The sequence below is a fragment of the Hylobates moloch genome, unplaced genomic scaffold (genome assembly GCF_009828535.3).
Source record: "Hylobates moloch isolate HMO894 unplaced genomic scaffold, HMol_V3 SCAFFOLD_7, whole genome shotgun sequence".
Classification (NCBI taxonomy): Eukaryota; Metazoa; Chordata; class Mammalia; order Primates; family Hylobatidae; genus Hylobates; species Hylobates moloch.
The window spans coordinates 18,341,341-18,367,262 of NW_026652282.1; the positions used below are offsets into that span (position 1 = coordinate 18,341,341).

General features: G+C 33.9%; 1 protein-coding gene across 5 annotated transcripts in view; it reads left to right on the forward strand.

Annotated features, from left to right (window-relative positions):
- The window catches only part of LOC116812285 (connector enhancer of kinase suppressor of ras 2), a 173,123-nt gene that overhangs the window by 90,308 nt on the left and 56,893 nt on the right, over positions 1-25,922 (forward strand). For all 5 annotated transcript variants that reach the window (XR_009214309.1, XM_058441493.1, XM_032757989.2 and 2 more), the window contains 4 exons: positions 16,731-16,779; positions 17,180-17,352; positions 21,133-21,206; positions 21,483-21,554. Coding sequence is in view for 4 of the 5 variants with exons in the window: in XM_058441493.1 (XP_058297476.1) it covers positions 16,731-16,779; positions 17,180-17,352; positions 21,133-21,206; positions 21,483-21,554 (368 nt within the window). In the remaining variant the exon portion in view is untranslated. The remainder of the gene's footprint in view (positions 1-16,730; positions 16,780-17,179; positions 17,353-21,132; positions 21,207-21,482; positions 21,555-25,922) is intronic.

Sequence of the window (25,922 nt, forward strand, 5' to 3'; positions counted from 1 at the left end):
AAAGACATACCCAGGACTCGGTAATTATAAAGGAAAGAGATTTAATTGAGTCACAGTTCCACAGGGCTAGGGAGGCCTCAGGAAACTTACAATCATGGCAGAAGGGGAAGCAAATATGTCTTTCTTCACATGGTGACAGCCAAGAGTGAAGGGGAGGGGAAAGCCCCTTATAAAACCATCGAATCTCAAGAGAACTCACTATCACAAGAACATCATGGAGGTAACTGCCCCCATGCTTCAATTACCTCCCACTGGGTCCCTCCCACCATATGTGGGGATTATGGGAACTACAGTTCAAGATGAGATTTGGGTGGGGACACTGCCAAACCGTATCAGCCTGGTACCTATGCAGCCCTGACAGTGCAATCATGTTCATATTGCACAAGCGCAGGTATAGATGATCCGGTTTTCTGTGGTTTTCAGGATGAATGCTCTATTGATACATCATTAGGATTTTTTAAAAAGTAACCTATAGTTTTTAGCAGCTGTTTATTTTCATTATAAGTTATCATTAGACTTCATCACTATCAATTTTAGTTTGTTTTAGGTTGCTTGCTTTACTCTCTAGTATGTAGTGATTCATATTTACCTATAATTTTTCAAGAATGATACTGTGAATCATCCATACCCAACAGTACTTACAGAGTAATCGTCTATTGGTATACCTAGTTATTTTTTCCATTGAAAAGTAGAGATAAAGAGATAGACCCAAGGAATCTGTTGGCCTGTCTTAGGGAACCACAGTCAAAAACTGTGGAAACCCACTGCCTAGTTACAGATATATGGTTAAAAGAAGAAGAAAAAAATATTGGCTTTACTTGGTTATAAATATGAAACAGTTTTGGTGAATGCTAGTCCACAAAAAATTAGTTCACTTGTACTTCCTCACTTATTTATACAATTGGTTCTTTTTGCTTTCATATTTAGGAAGGTTTGTTTAAAAAAAAAAAAACAAATCAACTATCGGTACTCCTCCTATCCCCCCATATTCTCATTCACCACAAACTGGTGTACTTATAATGCAACTGACCATACTAGAGAATTTAATAATAGAATTACTCTTTGAAGGTTTATAGATTCACAAATACAAACTTTTAGTCCCAGATAAGATGGAGTACACACATTTTATTTTATTTTTCCTGCTACTCACAACCAAAAATTACCTGGAGAAAATACATTAACTCATCTACCAGAAGACTCTGAAAGGTGAAAAAAAAAAAAAGGCAGACAGGCTAGAGACCTCCAGACTGAAGGAAGTGCTGTGAGTTCCCAGGCTTTTTTACTTGCCTCCTGTATACCTGGCCTCGGTGCTATAAAAGCCTGCAACCTGAAAACATCAATAGGCACAGACAAAATACAGCCCCCCAAAAAGCCTGCTCTCTTTAGCCAACGGACTTTCTTTAGCCAACATGACAGAAATATTTTAACAATACCTGCCTCTTCTCAAGGCAGAAACCGTGAGAAAAGTCATGCTTCTCTTCCTCCACCACAACAGGCATAAAGAGGTTCAATTCACTAAGAAGACATGACAATCTTAAACATGTGTGCACCAAATAACAGAGATTCAAACAGTAGAAGCAAAATCTCCCAGAACTGGAAGGACAGATTGAAAGATTTACAGTTAAGGTTGGGGTCTTCAACATCAATCTCTCAGTAATTCATAGAGCCACTCAACAAAACACCAGCAAGGGTACAGAAGTACTGAATGACTATCCACCAGCAGTTTCTAACTGACACCCAACAACAGCAGAATACACATTATTTTCAAACATGCATGAGATACTCATCAGAATAGAAGTTATCTTCAGTCATAAAACAAACCTTAACTTTAAAAGAACTTGAAATAATACAAAATATGTTCTCTGATTATAATGAAATCAAACTAGACATCAGTAACAAAAAGATAACAAGTAAATCTCTAGCCACTTGGAAATTAAAGAACATACTTCTAAATAATCCATAGATTAAAAGGAAGTATAAAAGAAAATGAAACTGAGTGAAAATAAAAAGCATATGCTTAGAGGAAATTTATAGCACTAAATGCTTATATGAGAAAAGAAGAAAGATGTCAATAATCTCAGCCCCTACCTCAAGAAGTTAGAAAAAAGAACAAAACAAAAAGCAGAAGGAAGACTTAATAAAGATAACGGAATTCACTGAAGTTGAAAACAGAGAAACAATAGGTAAAATCAAACCAAAAGCTATGGGATTTTTTTAATTTAAAAATTGATGAACATCTAGCAAGACTGATAAAGGGAAAAAGGAGAGAAGACTCAAATGACCAATATCAAGAATAAAAGAGGCAATATCACTACAACCCTCATAGACATTAAAAGAATACTAAAAAAATACAACTCTGTGCATGTAAGTTTATCAGTTCAGATGAAATGGACCAATTCCTCAAAACATACAAACTGCCAAAACTCACCAAAAATGAAATATATCTGAATAGTTACATAACTATTAAAGAAATTTAATTAACTATTAAAATTTCCAAAATATCAATACAGAAATGCTTTAAAACAAAAGAAGCAGAACCACAGTACTAATATTTTTGTATGATTGAGTGTGGGAATAAGCAGTTTTGGTTTCATTGTTATGTTCTGTGCTGCTTTTAAAGTGTTGTAAGCCTATGAGAGATTTGATGTACAAACTTGTAACTTAATGGAATTCCTAAGATACTGATTAAATTTATCAATTTTATTAATTTTGAAAATATTGTTTAAATGTTTAGAAATTTTTATTTCCTCAATTTTTAAGTTTTAAAATTTGAACATTAAACAAACAAAAAGATTCACAAATATGCCCTCACTCTTGAGAAAGATTTTTGCTCCCTGTATAAAACAGATTACTGATAAACTGAAGCCAGCCCTTTCAGCTTCACATTTGAGCAAATGTGGGTCTCAGTCTGCTAGTTCCTGGGTAGAAAATGACTGCCAGGAAGCAAAACACAAAATTTGGCTTAATTAGTGAGGCACCATGTAAAACATGATGCAGAAGAATTGAATTATAAATTTACTAAATTTAAGTCTTATTTTTAATTCCTTTTTGCCTTTAGGGGAAAAAAATACACAAATTCTAATAACAGGCCCTTGGCTTGGTTGATAAGTTCAGTAATTAAAAACTATTTGGGGACATACCTGCCTTTAGTTGCTTTGATCAGAGAGTGTAAAGAAGCCCCATTCCCTTTTATGTTGTAGACATTAGTCTCCTAGCTTTATAGCCTCAGAAAACGTCCTCAAATTTTGTAGGCAATTGGCTTTTTTTGCTCCCATAATCACCCTACTCATATTACCTTGCCACCATAACTCATTTAATCAACATCTCAAGTTTAATAAAACTACGGGTAGAATTATCTTACCCCTAGAATTCTTTAAAGCCTATTCTGATTGAAGATCATAACCTGTACCAAATTATTTTCTTCACTTAACTCCCACAATATATTAATATTACTCCCTTGATGGTTTCAGCACTCTCAGCTTCCACAAAACTATGGGTATAATGATTTGCTGTATATACTAAAATTATCTGAAGTTTCCTCTTAATAAATGATATTAAGGTACAATAATTTATTACTGTTAGATTCTAGTTTTTTAAAGATAAATTTTCTAAGAACTATGTTAAATTGTTTGCAGCCATAATGGATTTTTCACTGGTTTTGACTCTGACAACAATTGGCAATGGGCCAAAGTGCATAAGCTCAACCTAGAGTCTCAGTTCTAAATGATATTGCTAAATCTGTCTCTTAACATTTCTACAAATATCAGGGTAATTTAGGAACAGGATCCTAATAGACTTCAATCCAAAACAACCTGGAATGCTGAGAAATAGATCAATGTTTCAAACCCATGTTCTTTATGTGTGACTGATTTTAGGTAAATTAGTGTAAACTTTCCTGCCGTAGTAAACAGGAGAATAAGTTGTCTTCCCATGGTTTCTTTTATTTTCATAAATCTGGAGTGGTCCCAAGACGTAATGGTTCTTGTGTCTGATAGTCTCCAGATAAGAGTTCAGCATTAAGAAGAGAAGTGCCTTTTTAAAAATTCAGCTATAGGTCAGCTATATAGGTCAGCTATATATTTAAATATATATAGCTATATAGGTCAGCTATATATTTAAATCAGCTATAAAAACCTAGGCACATTTCTGAACCTCAGTTTCTCATAGGTAAAAAGAGGATAAGACTGCTTACCTGTTTTTTTCAGAATTAAATCATACGTTGTATATAAAATTGTTTCCACTGTGCTGAGTACATAGTAACTATTCTTAACTCCATATAGAAAGAAAATTAGTTAATCTGCATGTAAGGGAATTTATCTCCTGATGAGCAAATCAGGAAGCCTTCTAGGACTAAAATAGAATGCATTTCTTTTGGGCATTAATGAGTATATCCGTTGAAGTTCAACCAGGGAACTAGAATCTCTAAGTGGCATGGAATAAAGGACTAGATCTTATTCAGTTGAGGAGCTGGCAAAGATGCTTCAGCAGAGCCAGTGGTTGGGAAGAAAATCTGGACATGAAGTGAGGAAGAACAAGACAAACTAGAACCCATGAGCACAAACCAGAGCATTTCCTCCAACTTCAACAAGAAGCTGGTACCCTTCTCCATGGAGATTCACAGATTCATGGTCCCATACTCAGGTGCTGAAGGAGGAGATCCGATTGGAGCTGAAGGAGTTGTAGACCTGGCTGCTGACTCACACCAGTAAGGCAAGCCAACAGAAAAGTAAAACAATGTGTATCAGCTGCAGCAGTGACTGACACCCTGCTCTGACCTTCAGAGCATAAGAGCTGCTGCTTTACTTGTATTCTCCAAAACTGACACAAATTTACGTAGTGGCCAACCCTAAACTAGAACCATATAGACAAAAGAATTCTAAAACACATAGTTCCTTCTAGCTTAGCTAAATCAATGCAATAGGAAACTACCAAACTGAGGTTTCCTTCTCTGTGGCCATTATCAGTGTTTACTGTGTAAAACCTGCTTTGAAAATTCTCTACTGAGAGTATGTATGAGGTTCAGTGGTAAAATAAAAATCATAAATTATCATAAATCTAGAGTGGATTCAAGAGTGTAGCCTACCTCTATGAGAGTACCATCTCCACAACCTACTTCTTTAATTTACCAAAGCATATATTGAGAAATACATCTTAGCCAAATGTTGAATCTTCTTCACTTAGTTGCATTTTAAAATAATGTCCTCAATTTTTATCATACGGTTATTACAAGAAACAGCCATATGAAATACACTTCTTCATTTGCTATAAAATGTTTTTTGATATTATATTTTCTATTTCTTTGTACTTTCCATCATATATATTTTTATAATTGGGTAAAAGCTTTGGCTGTGTGGTGACAGTATATGTAAAGATCTGATTCAGTGTCTGGCACTATGATAGTGCACAAATAGTATACCCTTCCTCCAACAGTACTACCAAAATGTCCTCACCAGTGGGCTGAGAACAAGCAAAATGTAATCTAGGTGCATTTGAGGTAACCAGTTCTGAAGAAGTGGCAGCAAACATCAAGCCCTCCAGAAATTTAATTTTTTTATATCTGAGATTGCATAAGTTGCTTCCTTACTTTTACTCAGTTTTCTCATTTACAAGACAAGTGTAGCACTGCAGAGAGGACTATGAAAAATGCCATCTAAATTGACAGCATAATGATGATTTGATTCCTGCTGCAAGTGCAGAAGTTAAAATATCTCCCCATCAAGTTCTCTTTTCCCTTCTGTTAGATAAAACCAATTTTCCTTTTTTTTAGTCTTAAAATCATGTTTTACTATATAGTTCAGTATTAAAAGGAACAGTCTGAATTATATATCTCAATTATTTTATAAAATAAATTGCATATAGTGACTTTTGAAACTTTTTAAACTTCTATTTTTATACAGTACTCTTTGAAAAATATTTCTGTTATGAAAAAAGTCTCAATCAAGAAAACTCTATTAAAACTACCAGATGTAGAAACATTTGAAGTAGTTGTGTTGGAGAGCTTGTCTATTATATAAGAGCAAAAATCTCAGAATAAGAGTTTAACAGAAACGTAGTATTAATATGATAAAGATATTTAGATAAAAGCTAGCATTCTTGGAACAAATTATACTGACACAGACTTTCATAGTGAGAAAATATGTACATTACATCAGAGAAATCAACCTAAGAATAAAGTTAATCAGAAAAAAACTGTTTGATTTCAGATTCTTTTACAAATAAAACCATTAGGTCCACAACCAGAAAAGTTTTTCAGTAAATATGATTCAGTCACATCATTGCTGACAGAATCATCAATCATACCATAATTGTGACTTCATTTGAGATTCTTGGGTTTCATGCATCTCTATTAGAGGTGATTCTTTCTATATTATTTATTTCTCTATTTCTTTTACACATAGTTTATTTCCTTGTCATTCATTAGCCTGCAGGTAGCAAATCTGGTCCTCTCCATTTTTTCTGGTTATAAACATTTCTTTGTCACAAAAGACAGGCAAGCCTACTCTTATTTCTTTGACACCTAGATTTCAACAGTTTCTGTCAAACAGAAGTGTCAGGAGTAGGAGCTGCCCTAGTTCTGCTTTTCACCTGTTAGAACTTTCTGCCTCTGTCTCAAGGGCAAATCTATGTTAATTGTACACATCAATCAGGCACCCCAAAATAGCTGTATCTAATATGGCTGGTGATAAGTTATTTCCATACATGGTGGAAATCAAACATAAACTAAGTGCTTTTCAATGAATAATCTAGCATTCAGTGTTAAGACTGACACTGATTACAGGTATGCATATAATATTTCCTAAAACATAAATAATTAGGTCTCCATCGGTGATCACTAACTGGTTTTCCATTCATTTTTAAATTAGGATCATGGAAAGTTATTGTTCTATGAAACATACTAAGAACATGTGGTCCAAATCCCTGATTTCGCAGTTGAGGAAATTGAGGTCAAGAGTAGTCAGTCCAGTAGCTTGATCAAAGTCATAGAGCTGGAATATAGACTGAAATATGAACTGGAAGTCAGGTCTCCTGATTCCTACCACGGTGTTGCTTCATTAGTAATGTGTGTTCCTTTCTTGCTGAAAAATAAGCATTCTAAGTGTATCACTCCAACTGATTTGTTGAAAATAGACTGAAGAGGCCAAGGGTAAGTGTGGAAGCAGGGAGACAAGATAGGATCTGGTCAATTCAAGTGAGAGATGAGAGTGACTTAACCCTGGGTGTTAAAGTGGAAGTGGTGAAAAGGGGTTGGACTCTGGATATGTTTTGAAGGTAACTGGACAGGATGTGCTGACAGGTTGCATATGAGAAGCCATGAATCATATCCCATACCTCAGTGTCCCACACATAGGTGGTGAGTAACTATTCAATTCATGCCTTCAACAGATAATTGTATGTCACATCCTGTGCTAGGAGCTGAGTATAGAGTGGTGACCTAAACAAATGATTTCTGCCTTCATAGAACTAATGTAGTAAGTAAAAACCATTCCTTCAGAAAGTGAGCCAAGTAATTTCAAAGCATTGCATAGTATTGAGGAGTGTATTCAGTGGAAAATGGCATAACACAGTGAATCAGCTCAAGAGAGTAAAGAATTAGTCAAAAGGCAGGCTGGATCCATGATTTTCTCATCAGTATTGACACAGGGTTTTCTAATTGAACTGAGTTCTGTTAATAGGCTTGTACTGAAATGTGATTGCAGTCCCATCTCTGTCTACTTAGGCTAGGCCTTATAATATTATTGTACCTTAATTTCTGTCTAACTTGCAAAATTAAGATGTTACCATGAGCCTTCCTTTCATGCAGATATTATTATAAGTGGTTGCCCAGAAACTCCTGTAAATCTTCTTTTACAACCTACAGAGCAACATAACTTGCTAATTAAAATAAAATTGAGAAAGCATGAAAATTAGAGATTGATAAGATGTTATTGGTTTGAATTATCTCCATTGATATAAAAGTGTTTTTCTCACTGATATTTTTTTGTTTTGGAGAATCCTTTCTTTTCACATAGCAATGTACTTGCATCACCTGTCATGAGAGGTTTTCATAAATGGATGTCTTAGTGCCAGAAGCACTTTTTCTCTCTCTTTAATTGTTACTATGACTATATAATACTTACTTGGGAGGCAGTAATGCATGCAGTAGGAGTATAGGTTTTGGGGTTGGCGGACCTGGCTTTGAATTTTGACTCTACCCCTACCTGTGTGATCCTGAGCAACTTATTTATGCATTCGGGGTCTCAGTTTCCTCTTCCTTAAAATGGGGTTAATGATAACCATTTTACAGATGTATTGTAAGGATTAAAATGGATCAATTATGTCACTTATAAACACTTATAAGTGCTTAATATTGTGCCTGACATATAATAAGCCCTCAGTAAATGATTATTATTTTGAGCTAAGAATGGCAGTTCTTATTTCCCAAGGGTGTTGATTCATGTTAGCCTTCCTGAATATTTTCCAAGTAATCACTTCCCTTCTTCCTACCTTACCACTGTATAGGAACAGGAGGACTCACCTTATGGGATCCTGCATAAGAGTCAATAACATCCCTTCCTTCAGAATCTGATACATATGATATTCTTTTTGATGGAACATTGACTCTGCCCAACCTAAGTACTTTGACTGACCTTCTCTAGATTCTTACCACTTACTGTCTTTTTGTTCTTATTTGACTGCTAATTTACTAGTTTATATTTATAAAGCATGCTTATTTTTCAGTAAGTCTGGAGCCATTTTCAGTTATACATGTACCCCGGTCCTAAAATAAAAGTTTTAAAAAAATCAGGTCGACCTGACTGACAGAATCCAGAGCTACCTCATCCCACTCTAATGAAAGACCTACGGTATGTGCAGTGCCACATCCTTCACCCTGATTGACTCCAAGTTTTTCTTTCATGCACCAGAATGAGCAAGGCCACCAACAACAGCAGACTTAAGTTCTATGCTGTTATTTCTTATAAACGGAAATTTTTTGACTTAATATTTAGTTCTATTGTCATCCTATCCCATTTCCATATATTTACTTTTTTCTTCCTACATACAATAATTAGAAAGTTAAGAGAAAACATTTTTGTAAAGTATTTAAAATCTCGAAGAGTTTTACTTGTTTATTAAAAAAAATGTGTGGAAGCAGCTATCATCTATCCCAAGTGTTTCAAATTGTTAAGCACCTTCTTTTCTTATGTATAAGAAAGAAGCTATTGGTTTGACTAGTCACTGAAGAAATCTTGGAACTTTGCAGAAAATTACAGTAAGAGGAAATTGCTATTACTGCAACAAGAGAGTACTTTGATTGCAAATTTTTCCATAAGTGTGTCAATTTGCAACTTGAGAAGAATTTAATAGTAGCTGAGCTTTCAAAATGTAACACAGAAACTGATTTTTTTCACAATTAAAATAAATGCTTCTGATAATTTGAGGATAAGAATGACCCAAATTACCCTGTCCCCACACTTCTCCATCCAAAAGAGTGGAGAATGAAGTTTGAACAGAACATCTGTGGACAGAATGAAAGACAAATGGTCTTTTCAGGCAAATGTCTGAAAAAGGGATCTTTCATAGCCAAACAGAATACTGTTGCATGCATCGCCATGGTTAAGAAGATCAAAAATACTTTCATAATGGCCTTTTATTTTAACACATTCTATTTTTATGGAAAGAATTATGATTTCAACACATTAATTCATAATTCATATAATTATTAGCATAAATATCTTTTGACACAGATTTAATGTACTTTTACCAGGCATATTGTGAATTTAAATTTAAACTGTTAAATGCACTAAGACAATCTCAGTGCAAGTAGTGCTGAAGGAGATTGGATAAAAGGAAATTCTTCTTATCTACCAAAAGGAATGGCCTATTAAAGAACAGAATTTTCAATAATGTATTATACATGGATTCATAGACTTCTTCAAGTTACAACAATCAGTTAATTAACATTACAACCTGTATTCTTTGCTGATGGTTTGTTCAACATCCATTCACATAACCAGTATTTATTGAGTGCCTACTGTGCTAAGTCGTACTCTACGCAGAGGACAAAGCAATACATAAAACAGGCAGAATTGCCCTTTTTTAATGTAGTTTATATTTGGAAGAAGTCCAGGTGATAAACAAGAAATACAAGTACTTAAGATAATGTTAAATGCCCAGAGGGGAAACAAAGCTGGGAAAAAGAACAGAAAGTATTGAGGGCGATTGGGATAACAATTTTGGATAGGGAAGCTTGGGAAGAATTTACTAAAAAGAAAGCCTTTGTGTAATGACTTGAAGGAGTTAAGGGAGTGAGCCACGACAACACCTGGGCAAAAAACATTTCAGACAGAAGAAACAGCAAGGGTGAAGGTCTTGGGATGAGACTATACTTGGCATAATCTAGGAACAGCAAAGGTAGCTGGAACAAAATTAGCAAGGGGAGAGCAATAGGCAAAGGTAACAGGGGACCAGATCATGTAGGGCCTTCAAGTCATTGAAAGGATATAGGCATTTATTCAGAGTGACATGAGAAACCATGGAAGAGTTTTGCATATAGGAATGGCATGATTTAAATCATATTTTAACCAGATCACTCTGGCTCTTGCGCTAAAAATTAGAGGGGGCTGGGCTCAGTGGCTCACACCTGTAATCTTAGCACTATGGGAGGCTGAGGCAAGCAGATCACTTGAGCCCAGGAGTTCGAGGCCAGCCTGGGCAACATGGCAAAACCCCATCTCTACTAAAAATACAAAAATTAGCTGGGCATGGTGCTGTGTACCTGTAGTCCCAGCTACTCAGAAGGCCAAGGTAGGAGGATCACTTGAGCCCAGGAGGCAGAGGTTGCAGTGAGCCAAGATCATGCCACTGCACTCCAGCCTGGGTGACACAAGACCTTGTCTCAAGATAAATAGATATATTATATAAATATATTTATATTTATATAATATATTTATATTTATATAAATATTATATATATTATATATATTAAATAATTATATTAATTATAAACATAATAATTATATTTAGTCATAAATATAATGATTATATTTAATCATAAATATAATGATTATATTTAATCATAAATATAATTATTAATATATAATTAAAATATAATTATATATTTTATAATATATAATATATAAATATATAAATAAATATATAAATATATATTATATATAAATTCATAATATATATAATATATTATATATAAATTCATAATATATATAATATATTATATATAAATTCATAATATATATAATATATAAATTCACAATATATATAATATATATTATATATAAATTCATAATATATATATTATATTATATATAAATTCATAATATATATTATATTATATATAAATTCATAATATATATTAGATATTATATATTATGAATTTATATATTATATATATTATATTATATATAAATTCATAATATATAATATATATTATATATAAATTCATAATATATATATAATATACATATATTAGAGGGGGTAAGAGCAGAAGCAGGGAGAACTGTCGGGGTATTTCAGTAATCCAGGTGAGAGATTGTGGTGGCTTAGACCAGGGTGGTAATAATAGAGCTAGTGAGAAAAAGTCATATTATAAATACATTCATTGTGAAAACAAAGCTGGTAAAACTTGCTGATGGATTGGCTATGGGGTATAAGAGAAGGAAAAGAGTTAAAGCTGACTCCAAGGTTTTGTGCCTGAGCCACTAGGGAGGAAAAAAATGTAATTACTATTTAATAAGATATAGAAGAGTAGGAGAGAAGCAGATTTGGCTGACGAGTGATAGACATCATGAGCTCAGTTTTGTACATATTAAATCCACTCAGTTAGGCAGGCTTTAGCTCAGTGAAGAAGTCCTGGCTAGTGGTATGAATTCTTAAGTTGGTAAAGATCAGAATTTATAGAACGTTCTTAGAAAGTTCGAAGAACTTTCACCCAGATGCTCACTATAATAAACAGAAAGTGCTAGTGAAGGCATTAGAAAGATTTTAATAAATGATAGTTTTGGAAATAATGAAGATGGGAATTTTTAGAGAATTGGACTTCAAAAATGCTAACAAGAGAAATCCATTTTTGGTGATCAATAAGCGTTACAAGCTTGTGCTTTAAATTCACATACATACACACCCTCACACTCACCCTACCCTAAACACATAGCAATAAAATGAAATAAAAGATATGGTCGTGGTCAAAAATGAAATCTAATCTCCAGGCACCAGAAGGAACAAAAATGCTCAGTGATAATTGGGACCTAAAGCCACATACCTTAGGCACCGAGTCCAGAAAAAGATAGACATGCCTGAGAGTCTTCTCTAATGAGTATCAGAGAACCAATGGACCTCAGCTGTGTTGGGAATCTAAAAATTGACTCAAGAGGTGTAACCAACTGGGAAGGCAAACAGAGCTTCCTCATTCATGAGTAAGGAGGTTAAAGATACAGTTACTGATAAATAAATAAAGATACAGCTACTTGTATAAAACTGAATTCCTAGGTGTCTACAAGTAACAAAAGCAGATACTCAGAACCATGGGCCATGCCTCTCCCACTTGGATTTCATGGATGGAACTGCAACCCATTGCCACCACTAAAATGCCTGGTTAGTGTTCCAAGGAATGGAGGCAGAGATAGCAAAACGCTTAGACAAGAGGGATGAGTGCAAAAAGAAACATCCCTCCAGGAAGAACCTTCCACTCAAGCTAAAATTCCAAAGCATCTAGAGAAAATTAATACTTTTTTTAAAAAGGCAATGAACTAAACAATGAGGTGATTTTCTTCACTAAATGCAAATTACAAGAAAGTCACAAAAGCCCTTAAACTACATTTTTAAGTAAAAACAGGAAGGTTAAACAGTGGATATTCAAAAGAGCCACTGCCAACTAGATATACTGGAAATGTAAAATATATGAAATAAACACTCTATAGATAAGATAAACTTTAGATTAGATTAGATACAATCAGAGAAAGAATTAGGAAATTGGGACACAGTGAAATGAATTCCCCTAAAAGGCATCGCAGAAATATGAAAGGATACAGAACATGAAGGACACATGGAAGATAAATTGAGAGGTACCAACATATGTCTAGAGTTTTAAAAAGGGGCTAGTAAAGAAGACCATTTGAAGAGATTTTCAGAATTAAATAACACTTTCAATACAACACAAAAAATGCCAAATAGAGTGAATTAGATAAATTGTAACCTAGACACATAATAGTGAAACTGCAGAATATTAGGGATAAAGAGAAGAATATTTTAGAAGCTACAGAGAAACTAAAGACAGATTAAAACAAGCAATTGGCAGTGTAACTACAGATGGCTTAAGAGAAAAAAAAAGATGCCGAAAGAAAATAAAGTAATATATTCAAATTGCTGAGGCCCAACTCAGAATTCTATACCCAGCCAAACTATTATTCAAGAGGAAAGGATTTTCATTCATTAAAACTAGGAGAGTCTGCCACTCACAGACTGCTGTGAAAGAACTTCTAAAGAATATACTTACTTGAGCATAAACTTGGAAGAAGGGTAATCTGAAGCTAATATGAAATATACATGAATGAGATATATTATGAATTTTTACCTCATGAGAAATACACTTATGATGAATGCAAAGATTCTAGGCCTCTTTCATTTTTCAGTTAGTTGTTATAGCACCTTATATGACCAGCTGTGTTATGAATTACGGTCATATGTCTGTTTTTAATGTCTTGCTCTTATTAAATTTGCATAATCTTAAAACTGGAAAAAAATGTACCAATTAAATTTCTGTCACTGACAATGAATAATTCCATCAGTTCTACTAGAAAAGACGATACAGGATGATAAATTTGCACCTCAGGGGTGCTTAATAACACTGTAGCTGATGACATAAGGAAAACCCTTTCTGGAGATTATTTACATCCATTATTTATGAATAATGAACAGTTTCTAATATAAGTTTGTAAGGGATCTTTTTGAATGTGAGGCTGTTTGGGATGTCCCCAGGACCACCTACATGTTCAGTGATTTGCTAGAAGAACTCAGAGGACTCAACATATAGTTGAACTCACAGCTAGGATTTATTAACAGTGAAACAGCAGGAACCTACAGACAGATCAGTAAAAAAAAAAAAAAAAAACCTACAGAAAGATCTGTGGAATCTAGAAAAATCTATGTGTAGGCTTCCTGTGCTCTCTCCCTCCCATGATAGGTCACACAGAGCATACTCTCCTCCCAGCAGCTAAAATTCAATCACATGTGTGCAATGTTTCTGTCCAGGGAAGCCTGTTAGAGATTCAGTACCCAAGGGTATTGAACTGGGCATGTAGACATCCTCTGCCTAGCAACTACCAAAATTCCAGACTCCCAGAAGGCAAGTGGGTAATCAGTGCCCCATGTGGGCAAAAGAATCTTATCATTTAGGGAAGCTTCTTATCAGTATAGGGAACTGTTTACCAGCCAAGTTCCTAGATGCCAACCAAGGGCGAATACTGCAAGTAGGCCTTTCTAAGATGGCAACCTCAGGCCTGCTATATTAACTCTTTTCTGCACGGAGACCTAACTGTATAGTTTTAATAGATTTTCCCATTACTCCCAAAAGCATATAATACAATTAACTTTTTCATTTTAGAAAATGTCAAGTCAGTTGGAAAAATAATAAAATCTCTCTTAAGAGAACTTTAATATTTATAATATCTATAAAAGACATCTGAGGCTTTGCTTCTTTGAATGATGGATAAATCTGTATTTAATGTCTTGGAGTTTTCAGGTTTCCAGTGTACCGATTATACTCTGCAGTCATGATCTTTATGGAAATATATTTATAGGAAAAGAAAAGGTAATCTTGTTAAAAAGAAAACCTGGAGAGTATAAAATATGTTTCACGTAGATTTTTATAGTAGACATTCAGGTTCTACAGAATAGCATGCAAAAAGCATAGAAGGTACATTATATAACCCAGTTCTTTCAAGCTGTTATCTATGTAGCTTTCTAAAAACAAACCACCTCCATCTTTGTCATTTTTCAAAATAATGAGCTGTAAAACTATAATGATTACTTGCAGAAATACAAAAGGGAAAAAAACCCCAATCAGTAATTTTACCATGAAACAATGTAGGGAAAATAACTATCTGTAAATTAGCTATACTTAAGCACACTAGCCTGAGTTATTATTTGAGTTATTATTTTGAAGCAAAGTGCATTCAAGAAAATCAACACAGCATAATGGGTTTTATCTTTTATGCTTTCTCTCAAAATTTGTGAATTTCTATAACCATGCATGCTGCAAAGTTTGATATGTGTGTGTGTGTGTGTGTGTGTGTGTGTGTGTACACACGCACACATATACCACATACATTCATATTTATATTGCTTTAATACTTAGGTGATTATTTCTGGAAAGCTTTGTATGTCAGCAAATTATCTGACCCTTATCTTTAGGACTGATACTCATCCGTAGTACTATGTTCATTAGACTTATATAAATCATATACAGAACAAAAATTATTATGTAAGTAGAATGTTATTTAATGAGCAATGATACTAAATAATAAAGTATCACAAAACATGAATTTATTTTGAAAAAAGACCAGCAAATTTTATATAAACAAAATCCACTTGCCCCTTATAGATATATCTTTGTAAAGAAAAAGAAGAATCTGTAACCTGATTTTTATTTTGAAGGAATATCTGTGAATTAAAAGCACACATGCTATCTCTGTTCCCTTTTACCTAGCTGATCATGTGAATGTAATTAATCTTATTATACCAGTGAACAATATGGCTTAGTAGACTAACTGGAGCCAGTGATGTGTAGTCATTAATTGAAAGTTAGACCAATCAATATAGTTGTGGTTTTCTCTCTAGACATATCAAGCTGTTCAGGTACTTAGCATGGAGTGAACAGACAGGTAGGTTTAACTGGGATGGATGTTTAGCTCGGCAAGTATGATGCAGAGAGCATGGTCAAGGGAACGATTATAATGGTATCCCATGGAAACTAAGAGGAAAGAAAGAAATACAGGCACAAGAGGGTAGTTAGGTCAATGAACTGGATGCCTCAATGAAGTTTTTTTTAAGTGATGACATGAAGGTATTAGACTATGTAAACCATATGAATTAGATACAGAGACTGGTGTGTGCTTTAGATATCAAACATATGATTATGGGGGTGGGTAGCTGAGGAGTGGGGAAGTAAAGGTTATTAGAACTGAGGAACCAGGGTGCTGACATCATCTACATGAAGATTAGTCACCAATAATAGTGACAGAAGTAGGCATGAGAAAAAAATATTGTTCCAAGTGCTGAAATATTTAGGGACTAAGGAAGTAGGAGATCGGTAGGTGATGGTGGCTTATGTAATAGAATGAACTTCATGTGAACAAAGGATAGTCATATTTTCCTGCTTACTTCGTTAGATTTTGTGAGACTCAAATGAGATACTGTCTGACAAAGTACAATATACCCCTGAAAAGGTACCAAGTAGTGTGTATGTGTAAAAACCTTTAGTTTTACCAAATGCTTTGTGCCCTGATTTCTCTGCCTACAAAATACAGGTAAATATAATATCCTTTCCTGCTTCACAGGAGATCAGAAAGTTAAGTGACATGATGTATATGAATTTGTTTTGAGGCTTTGTGGGGAAAAAGTTCTTCCCCTAACAGGGTTTAGAGTCATCATTTAGCTCTTGAGAGTTCTGTGTAGTGTGCTGGTCCTCTGGATCACACCTGAGTATCAGATAACATTCTTTTTATCTTTGATTTCAGACATTTCAGCAGTCCTCACTGCAGCACAAATCAAAGAAGAAAAACAAAGGTAAGAAAAGGAAATTAAACCTTTACCTGCTTATTTTGCTCTTTGATAATCCCCAGCACACTTCATCCATGCCCTCTTTCTTGCCTGAGCCCAGTGTGGTTTAGAAGAGCACAACCCCCTAGTGCGAAAGCTGCCAGCTTCTTCTTCAGTGCAATTATAATACAAGGTACCTTTTACAACAAATGATCTCAATAAGTTTGAGACTGGTGTTACATATTTCTGATTAAGATGTGTGTCACTTATGTGAGGGAAAATATTAAAGATTTTTGTATTTTTCTAGTCTAATACAATATAAAAATTTTTAAGATTGTGAAGTACTCATACTTCTTTTTGGTATCTATAGATTAATCTTCTACTTTCATACCTTTTACAAAATTGAAAGAGCATTTCCACCCTTTAGGTCCTATAGCAGGCAAGAGCAAAAGACGAATTTCTTGCAAAGATCTTGGCCGTGGTGACTGTGAAGGCTGGCTTTGGAAAAAGAAAGATGCGAAGAGTTATTTTTCACAGAAATGGAAGAAATATTGGTTTGTCCTAAAGGATGCATCCCTTTATTGGTATATTAATGAGGAGGTAAGATAAAGCACATTTTGTTTTCTCATCCATTCTCTATCTTTAATCAAAAGAACCATTTTGAGACTTATATTTTAAAATCATATAATCACCTTAAGGCCAATTCAGTAGACTTCTGCTAGGTATTTTTCAATCCACCCTCTTAAAATGATTGCATGTTGGGGTTCTAGAAAGATAGATGTCTCAATTATGCTAATGTAGCAACATATCTGAAACACAGATAAAGTGTAGTAAAATTCTGTATATGTAAATAAAAATGTGAAGCTAATCCAAGCAGTAGCTTAACTAAAAGGATTATATGTGGAAATTTGACATTAATTTTTAAATGTCTTGCTTTTGTTCAAAATTTTACACTTTTTTTCTGTTTTTTTTTTCTTTTTAGAATGGGGAAGGGGAAGCCCTTTACTAATTTAAGCAAACTAATAGCACCTGAATTTATTTCCATTTTTCTTTAAAAATGATCTAGTAGACTAGTTTTGAAAATCTGCAAGTATTCATTTCACTTGGCCCAATGGGGGTATATATATAATACATTTAAATTATTCTTATGATTTTCTGGGGGGTTTTAGTACAACAGATTTATATCCAGAGGAGTCATATCAAAACTTATTACATAGCTTGACAGATATGCCAAAAGCATTTGTTGATATTCCCTTTACTCTGCATTTGCTTTTATTCCTTTGCTATAGCCATCTACTAGTTCACTTTATTAGTTTTTTAAAACAATGATTTCTACTATTACCTTATTTTATTAAAAATGTACATGGCTTAATGTAGTGTGCTGGGTGAATAGTCCAATACTATCATGTTAAGATATTCATCAATTTGCATTTCAATATTGTTGAAATATAATTTAACGACATTATTATGCCTACGATTATAACACATAATATCTAGATAATTTTATCTTCCCTAGGCAGGTTATAATGTAGTGTTATGTTGTGTTTAAGAGTAGACTCAGAAATCACACCACCTGAGTTACTGTGCCATAGTTTCTTCATCTGCAAAATGGGAGTAATAATAATGCTTATCACTGGACTATCATATGGATGAAATGAATCAATGCCTGGCACATACTAAGTGTTCAATAAACATATGGTAGGCTGGGCCCAGTGGCTCACACCTGTAATGACAGCACTTTGGGAGGTTGAGGCGGGAGGATCACTTGAGCTCAGGAGCTTGAAACCAGCCTGGGTAACATAGTAAGACCCTGTCTCTACAAAAAATTTAAAAATTAGCCAAGCATGGTGGTGCACGTCTATAGTCCCAGCTACTCAGGAGGCTGAGGCAGGAGGATTGCTTGAGACAGGGAGGTTGAGGCTGCAGTGAGCCATGATTGCACCACTGCACTGAGAGCAAGACCCTGTCTGAAAAAAATAGGTGTGCTATTAGTAACATTTTTCAAAGGGACCTCTCATTTTATTTGTAAAATCTTGAATTAATATTTTTCTATTTAATGTAAATGTCTATATCACCTATATAAAAGTATTTGGTTGTTTTCTGTACTTTTGACATTTTTGTGGCAAATCACACAATTACCTAAAATATCCTCTGTTCAATAAGTGTGCCTTATTTTAAATATAGGAAACAAGCCATAATTTTACCTACAGTTTCATTTAATAGATTTATATTAAATACTTTTTATATGCCAATCAAGTATTATCAAGATATAGTATCTCTATGTTTCTCTTTATTGTAAGGTCACTTACAGGTTTGTCTGCCATATACTAGATTATATCCTATCTTTCAAAGTTTAAGTGATGAAAAACTGTGGCCCCTTTTTGTTGAACTAAGTTTCATTTAGCAAGTTATTGTTACTGTTAGCCTTGTGAGAGATGAGTGAAGAATTCTACAGTATACCTTGCAAGAAATACCTTTAGTGTGATAATATTTTTAGGAGAAACGTAAAAATCCCTCATTACATCATTATGCGGAGATAATGACTACCTCAGAATATTTTAAATTGTTCAGAATTTTAAATGTTTACATTATGAATGTCAAGGGTAAAATAACATAGAAATTAAAGTTGGGAAAAGGATTTAAAAATACTGTCTTGTCCTTACTCCAAGATTGGAAGAAAAAATATTCAAATATTGAAAAAGTTTAATACTACTCTTTTTCATAACACACATTCAGTCACTATCAGTAGCATCAGATTTTTGTTTTGCATGGAAGCTTAGCAGTGAAAGCAGTCATACAAATACACAATCTAAAAGAATCGAGAACTCTTTTTTTCCTCTGTGATAGTGGATGGGAGTATAATCTCACTTGAACTTGATATATAAGGAGCTATGGATATAGCACAGATCAAATGAAAGTTAGAGATAGTAAAACTCAGAGGAGCTTGATCATGAACAGAACAATGGATACAATGATTAAAGCATTTAGCAAAAGATAGTTTTAGCTTAGTTGGGATAACTCTTATCTAACATAATATTTTGGATAATTCTTCTATCTTGTTTTTCCATCCAGCATTAGAGAGAGGAGGATTTTATGGATTTTATTCCATTTTCCAGGTGAAAAATGACCTTTATATATATAGCACATACCCCAAGCCAGATATTTGAAAGTCAAATTGACCTATTTCATTTGTAAACTCTTGAATGCACAAAATAATTGTTATAAGACGCTGACGAGCTTGCAGAGAAGACAAGAATACTTATATACTGTTGGTGAGAGTATAAATTAGTTCAGCCATTGTGGAAAGCAGTGTGGCAGTTCCTCAAAGAGCTAAAAGCAGAACTACCATTCCACCCAGCAGTCCCATTACAGGGTATATACCCAGAGGAATGTAAATCTTTCTACCATAAAGACACATGCACGTGAATGTTCATTGCAGCACTATTCGTGATAGCAAAGACATGAATCGACCTAAATGCATATCACTGACAGATTGGATAAAGAAAATGTGGTACATATACACTATAGAATACTATGCAGCCGTAAAAAGAATGAGATTATGTCTTTTGCAGGAACGTGGATGGAGCTGGAGGCTATTATCCTTTGCAAATAAATGCAGGAACAGAAAACCAAATACCACATGTTCTCACTCATATGTGAGAACTGAATAATGAGAACTCATGCACACAAAGAAGGGAACAACAGACACTGGGGGCTACTTGAGTGGGGTGGATGGGAGGAGGGAGAGGAGCAGAAAGAATAACTATTGGGTACCAGGATTAGTGCCTGGGTGATGAAATAATCTGTACAAAAAACCCCTGTGACACGCATTTACCTGTATAACAAACCTTCACGTGTACCCGTGAACCTAAAATAAAAGTTAAAAATAATTAAATAAAAGATCATTGTTATATAATTAGAAAAAATCAAATTTGATAAGAGATTTGTTAGAGGAAAATTGAATCAGTAAACATCCCTATATTTTACATCTGAACATTAAGAATAATAGAAAATTGTGAATTACAAAAGTGGACTACGTTTATTTTATATGTTATAAAAGTGTATATATGTTCTGACCAGAAAATTAGTTATAAAACACATTCCACTTTGAGAATTAAAGAATTTTCCATTCTCATTTTAATATGAAAAAGACTTTTTAAAAGTTCTATACATATTTTAATTAGTAGTATTCTAAGTGTTCAAAATATGTCTTCAATTTATGGAATACAACAGGTAAGCATTGAATTATCTCTAAAATATCAAATTTAAGGAATTAAAGGAACGGATTTATTAGTACAGATATCTAAGCCATAGTTTTGGAGTATCATTACCTTCACACCTTTGTATATAATAAACTAACCAAGAGTCTTGGCTCTTCAGGATGAAAAAGCAGAAGGATTCATCAGTCTGCCTGAATTTAAAATTGATAGAGCCAGTGAATGCCGCAAAAAATAGTAAGTTGATTTTATTTGGGAAGAGGGAATGATAGTTTTTTTTTTTAATTTCCAGCTTTTAAATTATAGGTTGCTCATTTAATGCTTTCACATTGAGGTAATAAGAAAGCAGTTTTGTGGGCAGAAAATTGAACTTTTTACTGATTTCTGTCACCATGATAGAAGCATTATATATGTGAACTTGGGTTAGATGTTGAGGTAATTTTGCCCATCAGAATTATTTGGTTCAGACTTATTTCCCAATTTGTAATAAACGTACTTTGTTTCCTTTTGCAGTGCATTCAAAGCCTGTCATCCTAAAATCAAAAGCTTTTATTTTGCTGCTGAACATCTTGATGATATGAACAGGTAAAGTATTTCAGAGTATGTAGAAGGTCAGTGAGGCCTAGAATTCTAAATTTTCTACAGTAATGCTTAGAGAATGATGTCACTGAAGTTTCTAGATCAATCAGTTTAAAATAAAATAGACCCAGACTAGCTCCATGCAGCCGTATCTAATTTTAAAAAACATCATTTAAAAAGTCAAAATAAACTCATTAAATATTTTTGTCAAGTTTACCAAGACCATATACAAACCCAAAAAATCTACTACCAAAAAAGGGGATTTTTTAAGTTCGTTTCAATAATATGTCTTAAAATTGACTCCCAGATGGGGGAAAAAGAGATGTCTACCAAAAAAGCTGACTTTTTGAAGTACTGAGTATTTTTGACAGAATGTTCATCTCAATAATTCAGGCCTAAAGAAAATTAGTATTTCTTTCTGTCACCTTTCATCTTTCACCTGACAGGACCACAACCAACAAATCAGATAGCTCAGTGGTTACTTGGTGGCTCAGGGAAAACCTATATGTATATATTTTTTTCTTTTCTCATCACCTACCACATTCTGCTTCATGTTAATACTTTGGCTTTTATGAATTTTGTGCTTTCTTCCTTTCTCTTTCCTTTCCCCTCTTCCTTTTCTAGAATTATAGAAATTGAGTTTAAGATTCAAAATTTTCCTCCTTTCTATAACTTACTAGCCAGTACATATTACAAATATAACCTGCCTAAAGTTAGGGAGAGGCAGCATAGCATCATGGTCAGGAGCATGGACTTTGCAACCAGACTCTCTAAATCCCAGCTCTACCACTTACTAGCTGTACAGCCTTGGACAAAGAACATGACCTCTTCATTCCAATATAGTCTTGTCCAATCTATACAAGAGGTGGGTGGGGATAATAACCAGCTCAATCTCAGCTCTACACTGATCAGCTGTGAGACCTTGGGCAAGAAACTGAACCTCTCTATGCTGAGGTATTGGCCCTTTAATAAAGTGAAAATAATAATGACCCCTATCAGTAAGACTTTTATAAGGAGTAAATAAGCATATATAAAGGACTTAGAACAGTGCCTGCTGAATTATAAGTGCTATATAAATGTTTACTGTTAATATATATTCCTTTTATATACATTGGGTTATTACTCCATCTACCTTTCTCTAAAACAATTGTACCCAGGCATTTTTAAGCACAAAACTGTATAGCTGCATAAATTTGCTTGAACATACTAAATGAACACTTAATGTCCTTTTATAAATAATCTTGTTCTTTGATATTTGGGAATACAAGCATGTTTTTTTTTCAAAGCAAGGATACGAATACAAGGAAATGGCAAAGAAAGATGGTGTTGAAAGCACTTGATTAAAACTTTTATTACTAATAAAGGAATTGAGCCTTTCGTATAGTTTCCATAATCTTCTCTTAATTCATATAACTTATCATTCTTGAAATTTCACACCAAGCTATAAAATTTAAATAGTTTTTTCTCCTTGTTCTCAAAATGAAAAATATTTATTCACATTCACATGGAGAAGGAGAGGTGTGATACTCCATTTTATGTTTTAATTATTTTATAATTCCACTGTTCTAGTACTTACTTTCCATTTTACCATATGTTAAGCTCAATACCCTTGGGATAAATGCGAAGAATTTTCATCATGACCACACTGAAATTAAGTGGCATACATGAGCATATCGTATCTTACAAGATGGATGCACTAGAATCCAGCCAACTCCAAGAATTAATACAATGTAATCATTCACAATACATGCTAATTGGGATCTTTTTAAGCTTAGAAGTTGCCTCCTTCAAAGTGCATTTTATGAACTATAAAACCCTTCTTGGCCTTCATTACCCACCCCAAGTTAACAATAGCTTCAAAAGGATGCTGATGTCACTGCTCTTTCCTAATATTTTGTGGCTGTATCTGGTTCGGGATATCGCAGAAACTAAACCAAATTTGTGTGGTTCGTTTTGTTGGTTTTCTAAGCAATAGGTCAAAGAAAAAACGTGAAACATTAAAAAGGCCATCTCCACATTATACATTTAAAAGTGCTGTTTTATGTAAAGCCTGCCATGGCGCACTACAACTTTAAGAATTTAATTGTCCCAAAATACTGAAATTTATTTTAATTTAATTAAAATGGATTTTTATTGTTTTGCTTTGAATTTTGCTTTCTGAAAAATAACCCTATTCCTAATGTCTACTTTCAATGGGAAGATTTTTAATTACTTGTTAATAGAAGGGGGAAAGAGTCAGTGCTAAAAATATTCACAGAGGATTAATGATGGGGAGGAACACCCACCTACAGCTTTGTCAAGTCACCTGATTGTTACATAACGGCAAGATGATCTGGGTGTTGGTTTGTTCTATATGTAATCTTTTAAAAGCATTTATTTAAGTCTTCAAGAGATTATATATTTATAAAAATTATTATAATTATAAATATATAATGTATGTGATTATTTCATAATTTTTTAATGTCATACCTACTTATGAAAATACACCATGTTTCAGAGAAATATATTTTTCTGTTCCTCATTTAAAAAAAACAAATGTAATGCTGGTGGTGACAGGACTTAGTAATTGGTATTAAAAAGTTATCCTTACATTTAATTTTCTTCTGTAAAATCATACACATATATATACACAATAAATATTTATATATGTGTATACATACACATACACATAGAATATTAAAATATCACCTTCTATTTTGAGAAGCAGTAAGTTTGATTGTGAGGTAATTTGCAAAAACACTTTTAGGCACCCCACTACTGTTCATCTGTTTCAGCAGAAATAAGCACCGAAACATTAAAAACTGATTTTTTTCTTGCCTGTGTAAAATCTATGGGGATAAAATAAAACATCATAGTACTCAAGTATTCTGAAGACTTATTTACTGAATTTGTTTGGCCTATATATTCCTTACCATGTCAGTACATATGTTCTTGTAATTGTGATGACTCACCAATTCCTATTTGGTAATTATTATTTATACATTTCTCCCATGGTTCTTTCTCTTATTTCCCTCTAAACACATTATTCTTTGTCAGTTGTGAATATCTCCTTTGAATGTTTGCTATAGGTTCAATATCACCTTACCTGTATTTTCCTATTTTAAAGCATTGGTGATATGGTAAGGTACTGACTGAATTTAGACCTGCTATTAAATATCCTCCTCCTAAATATATTGAATAGATTCTAAATTCAATATTGTATCTCTGACCATCTTACCTAAAATAGCCTTCCCTCATCTGCAGCATCTTTGGCATTCTAATTTTCTAACTTGCTTGCTTGTCTGTTTTTAAATAGCATTTGCTACTATTTCACATATGTTTATTTGTATCCGTGTTTAGTGTTTATCTCCCTCACTAAGATACGGAAATCATGAAGGCAGGCACTTTGTTTTATCTCTGTATCCCAGGTATCTGGTACATATAGGCTGTTAATAAATATTGCTTGAATCAGTTGATGCATATGTGTCTGCTTTCATAATAACCAAAAATATCAAATCATAACTGTAACAAGTAAATCAGTAAGTATCTTCTAGTTTAATCCTAAAGGATAAGTTTATCCAAGATAGCACCAACAATTGTGTTGTATTTAGCCTCTTGTGGCTCTACACAGTGGCCTGAGTATATCCACACATTTTCTAAACAATTTCTTCAATGAACAAAATTTTTCTTCTTAAGAATAGTTTAAACTTTCAATTGTCTTATGAAACTTAGTAAATCTAGAGTTAATTGAAGGCAGAAATTACGTCTTATTTCTGTATCCCTAAAACATAGCTTATTGTTCAGCACATAGCAGACACTTAATAAATGCTGTTGAAGTGAAAAATTGAGCAAGCCGCTTTTTAGTTTCCTAATTTATTTCATAAGGACCTCATTGTTCTTTACATTTCTGATAAGATGAAATTTCAGTGTTTTTTTGTTTTGGGGTGTGTGTGTGTGTGTGTGTGTGTGTGTGTGTGTGATGGAGTCTCGCTCTGTCACCCAGGCTGGAGTGCAATGGCACGATGTCGGCTCACTGCAACCTCCGCCTCCCGGTTTCAAGCAATTCTCCTGCCTCAGCCTCCCGAGTAGCTGGGATTACAGGCACCTGTCACCACACCCGGCTAATTTTTTGTATTTAATAGAGACTGGGTTTCACCATGTTGGTGAGGCTGGTTTCGAACTCCTGACCTCAGGTGATCCACCCACGTCGGCCTCCCAAAGTGCTGGGATTACAGGCGTAAGCCACTATGCCTGGACTTCCATGATATTTTTTAAAGTAGTAAATACAAGGCACTGGATTAAAATTCAATAATAAATTTTTCTTTAGTGGTATTATCATCATTTTCACCAAAAAGCACCAGGCCAGTCTTTCCCAAGAGTGGTAAGATATGCCTT